The 10,147-nt window shown below is 33.9% G+C and overlaps 1 protein-coding gene across 1 annotated transcript; it reads left to right on the forward strand.

The window, feature by feature from the left end:
• The first annotated feature begins 1,995 nt into the window (after nt 1-1,995).
• Nucleotides 1,996-9,705, forward strand: LOC125200045 (CMP-sialic acid transporter 2-like). The gene is made up of 16 exons (XM_048097844.1): nt 1,996-2,149; nt 2,575-2,777; nt 2,942-3,058; nt 4,149-4,205; nt 5,037-5,114; nt 6,274-6,318; nt 6,526-6,585; nt 6,746-6,868; nt 7,017-7,094; nt 7,527-7,596; nt 7,795-7,902; nt 8,078-8,211; nt 8,295-8,374; nt 8,902-8,950; nt 9,038-9,103; nt 9,396-9,705. The coding sequence occupies exons 2-15, from the start codon at nt 2,610-2,612 to the stop codon at nt 9,086-9,088; spliced, it is 1,218 nt and encodes a 405-aa protein (XP_047953801.1). The 5' UTR covers nt 1,996-2,149; nt 2,575-2,609; the 3' UTR covers nt 9,089-9,103; nt 9,396-9,705.
• The last annotated feature ends 442 nt before the right edge of the window (nt 9,706-10,147 follow it).

The raw sequence follows: 10,147 nt of genomic DNA on the forward strand, positions 1-10,147 counted from the left end.
CAACCAAATTCAACCACCTCATTTTTAGCAATTTTACAATATACTCCATGTCTATATACCTTTCTTTAAAATAGAGATTTTGAGGCTTGATACAAATTTTAATTTAAAATTAATAAAATACTATGAAATAGAATTTTTTTTTTTGAAATATTATTATTGAATTGGACAGTAAAATGCGTGGTGATTTTTTTAAAATAAAAAATAGACAATTTTTATAGGATAGACTAAAATAATACTAATAAAAAAGACTACTATTTTAAAAAAAAATGATATTATATACTGATGGTCTGATTTGAACAGAACGTAGTATCCAAAAAAGTGAAAGTTCAGTTTTTGAAAATATTTCATAGTTAGATTTGAAAATACGTTAAATTAAGTACTAGTTTACTATCCCCATTCATTGTAGTTGAGTCTTAACTATTTATTTTTTGTTGTACTACTATAATTTTAGTCATTTACTCTTTTAGTGAAAAACAATATTATTTTTATCCTATTTTATTCTCACTTAACATAACTTTCTTAGGTCAAATAGATATGTTTATACTACAATTTCATTATTCTAGATTAAATTTGTGAAAATTTAAATACGTCATATATTAAAATATATATTCAGTAGCAATGAGTTGTAGCGCATTGCAGAGCTATATGTCACCTTAGGTCACGGATTCAAACCCGCCATCCGTTAAGGATAAGTCGAATTCACCGAAGCGAGTTCGTGCATCTATGATTAAAAAAAATTCTAAACTTTACATTTTTGTCGTATTAAATAAGAATAAGTGTTCGTTTAGTACACAAAATTTAAATTTGAATTCTATGAAATTGAATTAAAAAATTGATTCAAATTCCTTTTCAAATCATATAGTTTGTATATGAAATTGAATTTGAAGAATTTGTGTGCACCCACACATCACACTTTGCACAGACACATAGTACAAATTGCATACACAATCAATATTTATAGTATGTATATTTTGTGTATAGTGTGTGCAATATAGATGTATTTTTGTAATTAAATATAAACTATAAATATTGTACAAACTTCCAACTATGATCTAGCACGTTAAAAAATTTCAGATGACAAAATAATAGCAACAAAAATGTCAACACGGTGTCACGGTTGATGTTGTGTTGACACTCTTGTGTTGATATTGTGTTGACATCAAAATCTTGATATCTTGTGTTGACATTGTTGAAAGCGTTGTGTTGTATTGAAGAGTTTGAAGTTTATACATTACGTGAGTTTACATTTTGTCACTACTCCAGAATATATGTGTATTTCAGTGCATAGTGTGTATGATGTGTGCAATGTGTATGAAGTGTGCGTATGTGTGTGCTATGAATATATGCCATAAATATATACTATGAATATATGCCATAAATATATACTCCTACTTTACTATAATTATTTAAAAATTCAATTATCTAATTTATACTCTCTTTATGTCATCGATTAAGATGCATTTTTCCAATTTCTGGTTGTCCCCATTAAGAATCACATTCATTTTTACCATAAATAGTAAGTAGGTCCACATTCCACTACTCATTTCACTCACATTTTATTATAAAACTAATATAAAAAAATGGGTCCCACTTCCACTAACTTTTTCAACTAACTTTTCTTTATATTTCTTAAACACGTATGTCAAATCAAAGTGTATTCTTAATCGAGGAGAGGAGTATATAGATTCACATATAAAATTTGACAAATCCAAATATTTTATATAATACTACCTAATATTAAATTTAAAATTAAAAGCTCCAATTCTAATTACAATTTCAATTCAATTTTGCGATCCAATTCCATTAGTACTACAATTATTAATTTCTATGTTCGGTAATTGGAGAGGTAGTAATATATATTTGACCGCTATACTTCCTTCCACCTGCAACCGTTTACCATGTATAAATAGTTTTTCTCCCAATCGCCAGCATAGTTTGAACATAACTTGAGATCCAGACGCAAAGGGGCTCTCTCCGAAATCCTTTGAATTGAAGCCTCTTTTTCTACATTCAAACGCAAATTTACTTTTGTGCGCATTTCCGCGGTGTTTTTGATCCGGCAATTGGATCTGTTAGCGGAGCCTCGGCCAGATCTAAGCCGCTTTTGATCTCCGCCCGAATCAGAACCATCTTGTAGCTGTAGTCACAGGTACGTGTTTCATTGTGCTTGATTTCATTAGCTGGAGCTCAATTTCGATTGATCGAGCCTGCATAGGCTGCATCACTGATGTTATCTTTCCGTTTGGTTTGATCCACCAAAAAAGGTGGATTCTAATTGACTTTATTTGTCCAGCCAACGCGCAACATTGTGTATAAATGCAATTCAATTACTGTCCTCGATTTAGAATTTGGGAGATTTGTTATCTGTGATAAGATCTGGTTGTGGGGAAATTATAGCGCTGTTTCATCACGTTTTGCTATTTTGCATTAATGTGTTCGTTGATCTGAATAGCGGCTTGTGGTAAGATCGTGATGTTCTTTTGGCTGAGGATACTGAGTTTGATATGCTGTTTGATTGTGTAGTTAGGTAGCATCTGTGGAAATGATTGATGGGTTTCTGGTTTTGTTATTCAGGTTGAATTTTCATAGCTGGCCTTTGGGGTTGGCTAATGAAGAACGGGATGATAGAGTGCAGTGCCTGTCATTCCAAAATAGCTAATCCATCCAGTAAGGCTGTTGCACGAGCTTATGACCGACATAGGAGCAAGGTATCATCAAAGCAGCGTGCGCTTAACTTCTTATTAGTTGGCGGTGATTGTGTACTTGTTGGTTTCCAGGTATGATTCTCTTCTTTGTCCCCCCCCCCTCTTTTTCCTTTTTTGTCTGGTAACTTGCAAATGTGCAATACACATCCCCATATATTGTAGTTGTTCCCAGTTGCTATATACTTCTTACTGTTGCTGCTATGTCTGCTCTGAATGTCTGATTTTCCTCTTTCCAGCCTATTTTGGTTTATATGTCAAAGGTGGATGGCCGCTTCAAGTTTAGTCCGATTAGTGTCAACTTTTTGACAGAGCTTGCAAAAGTTCTTTTTGCAATCACAATGCTTTTGTTCCAGGTAATCTTTTTCACATCTATATGTCAATTTTAGAAATGAAAAAAGAAGAATCTCATGCACTTTCAGTAAACAATATTGTTAATCTACTCCCTCCGTCCCGAAAAATGTCCACTTTTGCCATTTTAGGCCGTCCCCCAAAATAACCCACTTCAGCTTTTAGTAAGTATTTCTTTCTAATGATATGTGCCCCGTTCTCCATTAGCAATATTTCAATCACGTTTCTTTCTATCTCTCTCATATTTAACCAATTTCACATTAAAACACGTGACGTTCCCAAATTCTCTATTTTTATGGGACGGAGGGAGTATTATAATAAAGATATAGAAATATTTGAGATGTTACATACTTACATAATATAAGTATTAAGTAGCACATTTATAGACTGTTTAGATTATGGATTTGACTCTATAGTTTGTTTACTTCTGAGTGCTCGGATGTTTCCTTATGGTAAAATTGATTTTAAATGTATCAGGGAGAAAGAGATATAGTGATGAGAAACTAGATGTGATAGAAACATTAGGCCGTCTAATCAAATTAGATAAAGTGCTCTGTGTACTTGCAGGCCTTAACAAATTTTGAAGATTTAAAATTGGGTGCTCTTGGAACTCCATAGCTGTATGTACATTTAATTCGAAGTGTAGTGAGCCAATATAGATGTAACATTTCAATCTTTGAATTTTGTGACTGCATGCATGTGTTTGTATGCATTGCACTAGCACATAGAAAAATGGAACTTTAATGGAAAATGCTATAGCCTTATATATTATGGGGCTGTTCGGTTTGCAAGATTATATCTCATGATTAAATATGTATTCTGTTTGGTTCATGAGATTGAATCTCATAACTTAATCCTAGATGGATTGAATCTCACAACTTAATCCTAGATGGATAATCATGTGATATTTACTCATAGCCACTCCAACTAAAATAATCTCACAACTTAATCCTAGATGGATTGATAATTAGTCATGCCAACCGAACGGAACCTATGATCATTAAGGGCTAAAGCAACTACTTTGTTTATACACCATTGAACATCCAAACCAAATCCATGCCTCATGATATTTACTGTGTGGATCTTTCCATGCAGGCTAGGCGGCAGAAAGTTGGTGAAAAGCCGCTTCTCTCACTTTCAACATTTATGCAGGTGCACTTTTCTCTTGGAATTTAAGAAGTTGGTATCCAATGGCATTTCAATTCACCATTTAGAGTTCATATTACCAGAAAGAATTATGTTTGTTAATTGTTATGTTAGTTTTGTATCCAGCATGTCATATAGAGTTTCCACAAGTTGCCAAGTGATTCCCTTCCATTTGCTAAGAGGAATATTCTATTTCTCGCATATAAGACCTGTAATGATTGGCAACTTGTTCCCTTGCTATGTATATTATATGTGATCCACAGTCCACACATGTCCTTCAGGTCAGTTTAACAATCCAGAAGCTCACAATTCCTGATAGGAAGCTTTCTAGCGGCCATTTCATCATAATTAAAAATTTATTAATTGGACCAGTACTTGAGTGATTGGCAATAAGCATTATTACTATCCAGCTTCATCATGGTTCCTATTTCCTATAAGCTAAAACATGCGAGTAACTAGTAGTAATATTGTAAGTATTATACTTTGGTTTTGTGGTAAGAGCAAATCTTGAAGCAACTACTCAGGCCAGGTTGCAGCCAAACTTAATTTCTGTTTTATTTTTAAAATAGTTTAATATACAGCTGCCTGGTGATGTTCTTAAAGTAGTAAGGTCCAGGATTGCTATCGTGTTGCTCACCATGATTTTGGCCCTGGGATATGTTCTTAAATCCTTAGGTTACAACTACAAGACAAGCATACTTTTTCTTTCTTACATGAATCATGGTATGAGGGTGTATATTTGCATCCTTCAGAAAAGTTATTCCACCCTCAGCTGCGCAAAATCCTCTCTGATGATATTCTTATGAATTACTCCCCTGCTTCTGATGATATTTGCAGGCTGCTCGCAACAATAAACTTCTCGCAGTTCCAGCCCTACTTTATGCTATAAATAACTACCTGAAGTTTACTATGCAGGTATATTAAGTTTTATTAGGAGTCCCGGTTTACACCTACATTTCTGAAATTACACGTTAGTGATATAAAACATTTCTCTTCATTACTGCTTATGCGATTTGATGTGGTTACATTGAGGTGTCAAATGTAATTCTTAACTCTTGAGTATGTCTGCATGTCATGTATTCTGTACATTAAGTCTATCTTCCTGATAGAATTCTATCGTTAAAGTGTTAAGCACATCTAAATGTAGGTTTCAGATCCTATACGAATGTGTGCAAGAACTAGAAAGTTAGTTTGTTTTAAAACCCTTATACTATGGTATGATGTAAGATCATATCAAACAAAAATATTCTTCAACTGCTTTAACAAGGAAAGCTTGAGGGATGCCTGTGTTCACATAAATATGATTGACATGTGTCATGCAACAAACACACACATATAAATAGTTACATTTATCTGTCTACATCAGCACACACACACATATATGTATAATTTTTCTTTATATATTGTATGCACTATCCATTATGCTTTCCATGTTCCATCAATACTTGTACCATCCATATGAAAAATCTCATGTTATGTACTTTTCATATGTTGCTCTTCTTAGTTCTCTCCTAGACGGTAGTGTAGCATAATTATATATCAATGTCTTAGACAACATGATTACTCATATTACATAATTTCTGCTTCTATATTTAGGTGACGTTCGGTTTGTTAGAGAATGTAATGATGAGATACAATATGGGATGAGCCATAATAGGATTTGTCTAGGATTAAATTAGTCATAGAAGTGAAGGTGAGATGGTTAATCGTGAGTTACAATCTTATCTTGGCATTATGGAGGTGGGCCAAGATACATTGTCACGGGCCGAGCTTTTGAGAAAAACGCAACCCAAACAATAGATATGATTAGTCATGACCTTTAATCACAAGTAATTATGGAAACCGAACGCCTCTTTAGATGATAGGCAGAATCTTAAGTGTTTACAGAAAGCTTTTTGATACACTTATGAAATTATAATATTTTGAAGTCCTTATTTGGGGGTACTTCACTGCATATGCTCCTTAGGACCTTTTCTAAATACTAACTGATTCTTTTATAGGAGATAGTGGCTGCAACTTCTTTCTACTCTTAAAGTAACTAACAACTCTTCATGTTTCCTTACTCTTATCTCAGCTATATTTCAACCCCGCGACAGTAAAAATGTTGAGCAATTTAAAGGTGCGCTGGGAATGCTTGCTTGGCAATATTCATCTTTTCTTTTATCTGATTAATTAGTTTGTTAATCCCTTGTCTTATTGGTGTTCTAACATGATCTGAGAATAATAAAGATGGTCGAATACCATCTTGAGATAGGAGGAAAACCATAGAGAGCTGATGTTTGCCTTTGTTTTACTTTTTGTCTCATGATCATCTCTCTCTTCTTAGGTTTTGGTAATTGCTGTACTTCTCAAGTTCATCATGAAACGCCGATTTTCAATAATTCAGGTTAGTTTCTTTTAATGACTGGATAAGATCATACACATGCTATTGTGTATTCTGAAATTTTCTGTTTCATTATACAAGAATTTAATGAGTTTGTTGCAAGATAAGCTACCAGTGCAATCTAGTTTTTAAACATTTGGAAAATTTTGTTGTTATGTCCCAGTGGGAGGCTCTTGCTTTGCTGCTGATTGGGATTAGTATAAATCAACTAAAATCCATGCCAGAGGGTACCACTACTTTGGATCTCCCCATTACAACTGCTGCATATGTGTGCACACTGATATTTGTAAGTTATTCAGGGCATCTTGACAATGATAGTATCTGTGAGTTGCATGGGTGTACAGAACAACCTTCTTCTTTTTCATCTTGCCTTTCCAAAATTTTCATTGATTTGTTCTTTGCAGGCATAAATGACTTCGGTTTTTTGAATGCAGGTAACAGTTCCTTCTATGGCCTCTGTCTTCAATGAATATGCCCTCAAAAGCCAATATGACACGAGCATATATCTTCAGGTGGTTTAACATAATCAAATGTTGAAAAAGTGTTCCATATCATTTATAGTCTATTTTTGGTTCAACTGTACGTGTATTATGATGTTTTGTCATGCATGAAGCCACATTCCAGTCATTTAATGTTCACATCATATCATTGTGGCAAATAGAGTTGTATTATTGAAGTGGCAAATGCTGATTTTTACTGCCTCAGTTGTAGCCCCAAGACTATACAGTTGTGAAAGCAGATTATGATTATTAATTTATTAGAATGTTCTCCTCTGATTTTTCATGTTTGTGACAGTGATCCTAAAATTTATTTGTTCGTTGAGTATTATAATTGAAACTAATTTGGTTTTCATGATACACTTGAGATTTAACTTAGTTGATAACCTGGTCGATAGTATATATGTGTTCTTAGTTCGTTACTTTTTTCTCTACTGGAATTTGCAGAACTTATTTTTGTATGGATACGGAGCTATCTTCAACTTTCTTGGAATCCTCGGAACCGTTGTTTTTAAAGGTATCAGTGCTTAATTGTGCTTCTCCAGCCTGCAGATTAGCATTAACAGTTTGGATAAGGCTCATTTTGTAGTGTATTGGGAGATAATCAGATTTTAGGCTTTGCCTGTATCTGACTGTCAGCATGCCATTCGTAGCTCAGAAGGGGATTTGTTTTTACTGTTTTTGTATATAAAATATATTGCAATAAATGTTTCAGGTCCCGACAATTTCAATATATTTGAAGGACATTCAAAAGCTACTATGTTTTTGATATGTAACAATGCTGCACAAGGAATTCTATCCTCCTTTTTCTTCAAATATGCTGGTGAGAGAATTTTTTAGTAGCTACTTTTACAGATTATCTCCTTTGCACGGGATAGTAACACATTGGCTTTACCAATCTCATGTTATCTACTTCTCATCTGTGCAGTCCAATAGGATTGCTTAGTACTTAACTTCTTGTGCTACATGCTTACATATGTGTATTTTCATGTTCCCAGACACGATCTTGAAGAAGTATTCATCGACTGTTGCAACAATATTTACAGGCATAGCATCTGCTGCTTTGTTTGGTCATACTTTGACCATAAACTTTTTGTTAGGGATTTCAGTTGTTTTCATTTCAATGCATCAGGTACAAAACTGAACTAAAGTAACTTTTTTCTCATGTATATTGCATAAAATATCGAGGCTTATAGTAATATATTCTGGTTTCAGTTCTTTTCACCTTTTGCAAAACCCAAAGATGAAGAACAAAATGGGATGGTAGAAAGAACTGATGTACAAGATAAACATAGGTATTCATTCTGTTCTAGAATGCTCACATGCTTCGAACATAAAATCTTTCTATTTTTCCAGTGACGGCTCTTTACTTCATGCAGTAGTTGAAGGCTCCATATTATTATGTACTATATGTTGTTGGGTCTGTTTTGAATTATTAATGGCAGAACAGCCTTTTGAGTAGTTATGGCTCAGTTCACACATCTTCTTTCATGCCAATACACCCTCAAACTAGTAGTAGTACATTAATGATGGGGGAGTGGACCATGCCAACTAGATTTTAATTTAATGGATACTTTATCATTTTCTTTACAGTATTTGATAATTAATCCTTAAACTCAACCAATTCTGCAAGCATTAGCCATTAGCCAATCATCATATCTCCAAGATATCTCAGAATTCACTGAATCTTTACTTTTGGCTAGTTTTTCGTTATTTTTGTTCAACTTTTATTTAACTAGTAATTCTCACATCATTTCTACGATAATAGCATGTTCCTCCCCTCCCAACATTAATTGACAACTGGATAATCTCCATACTTCAGGTCAAGGGATTCATCCTTCATAAATATGGCTGCAGGAGCTAATGAAGAGGTAGAATATTAGCATATATGTCAATTACACATTTGATTTTTTCTTCTGAAGCATGTTTTTCCTCATAGTTCTGCATGCTTTCTCCAGGCTACTCACCATGTTGGACCTGATGAAAGACAACCTCTTCTTCCCAAATGAAAATCTAGTCCATTGGTATGTTGGCAAAACCTATAGTATTATATTATACTATCTTTTATTAATTGCAACATTAAATATGAAGCGTTTGATGTGCATTAACAACATTTTATGTATGGCTCTTAACCAGTCCAAACGGCGTTGACAAAATATTGTCAATTTCACACAACCTTTGAAATAAAGATCTTGAATTATTATCTGATAAGCTGGGAGGGATCATAATAATGTTCCATGTCTGTTTTGACGTATCACAATTGCGTGCTCTCCTTCCAATACACTGTGATTCTAATATGAATGAATTTCACTGTAGGTTGTCTCCTTAGCACTTATCGCACGGCCACAGTAAAGCGTAGAAGAGAAGATAACGCTATGTTGATTGCCACTAGCATGGTGGCCGCTTCCATGAAATATGGTTAGCTGTTCTTCTTCTTCTTCTTCTTCTTCTTCTTCTTCTTCTTCTTCTTTTCGACACACTGGAATAGTGGGAAATATACTGTATTGACTATGGAGGACTCAACCTTGAAGAGTATAGATGCAGGCTTTTTACTCGAATTCCCAATATATTCTTTTATGATGATATGTAAATTGATGAGTTCTAGTTCTTAGTTCATTGAGCATCATCCTCTCCTTTTCTTCCCCCCCCCTTCCCTTTCTCTCTTCCATTTTTTGGTCTGTATATTAGTGAGTACATTTATGGGTGTTATATTCAACTTTGATACGACTTGCCCAAGTGATATTAGTACATTATACTTACCATATATCATGCAGTTTTTTTTTGTTAGAATATGTGAACGTATCATTTATAGTTTCATTTAAGAGTAAAGACCAAAACTGGTCCTGAACATATGTCCATTTTACGATTTTGGTCCTAAACATTATTTTTTGAATTTTTCGGTCCCAAACATTTCAACTCGGATCACAATTGGTCCAAAGTTAACTATTCCGTCAAATTTTAACGGTCAATGTTTTTATTCCCAATTTTGACCAAATTAAGATGCTAAATAATACAACAAAATTTAGTGACGGATTTGATGGATTTATTCTCATAAAATTCACGGCATA

The sequence above is a fragment of the Salvia hispanica genome, unplaced genomic scaffold (genome assembly GCF_023119035.1).
Source record: "Salvia hispanica cultivar TCC Black 2014 unplaced genomic scaffold, UniMelb_Shisp_WGS_1.0 HiC_scaffold_785, whole genome shotgun sequence".
NCBI classification, from domain to species: domain Eukaryota; kingdom Viridiplantae; phylum Streptophyta; class Magnoliopsida; order Lamiales; family Lamiaceae; genus Salvia; species Salvia hispanica.

Bases quoted from the DNA above. Each gene is read 5' to 3' on its own strand.
- LOC125200045 (XM_048097844.1), top strand. From the start codon at position 2,610: ATGAAGAACGGGATGATAGAGTGCAGTGCCTGTCATTCCAAAATAGCT. The intron at 3,059-4,148 runs GTAATCTTTTTC...CTTTCCATGCAG, and splicing joins TCACAATGCTTTTGTTCCAG to GCTAGGCGGCAGAAAGTTGG. The intron at 7,597-7,794 runs GTATCAGTGCTT...TAAATGTTTCAG, and splicing joins CGGAACCGTTGTTTTTAAAG to GTCCCGACAATTTCAATATA.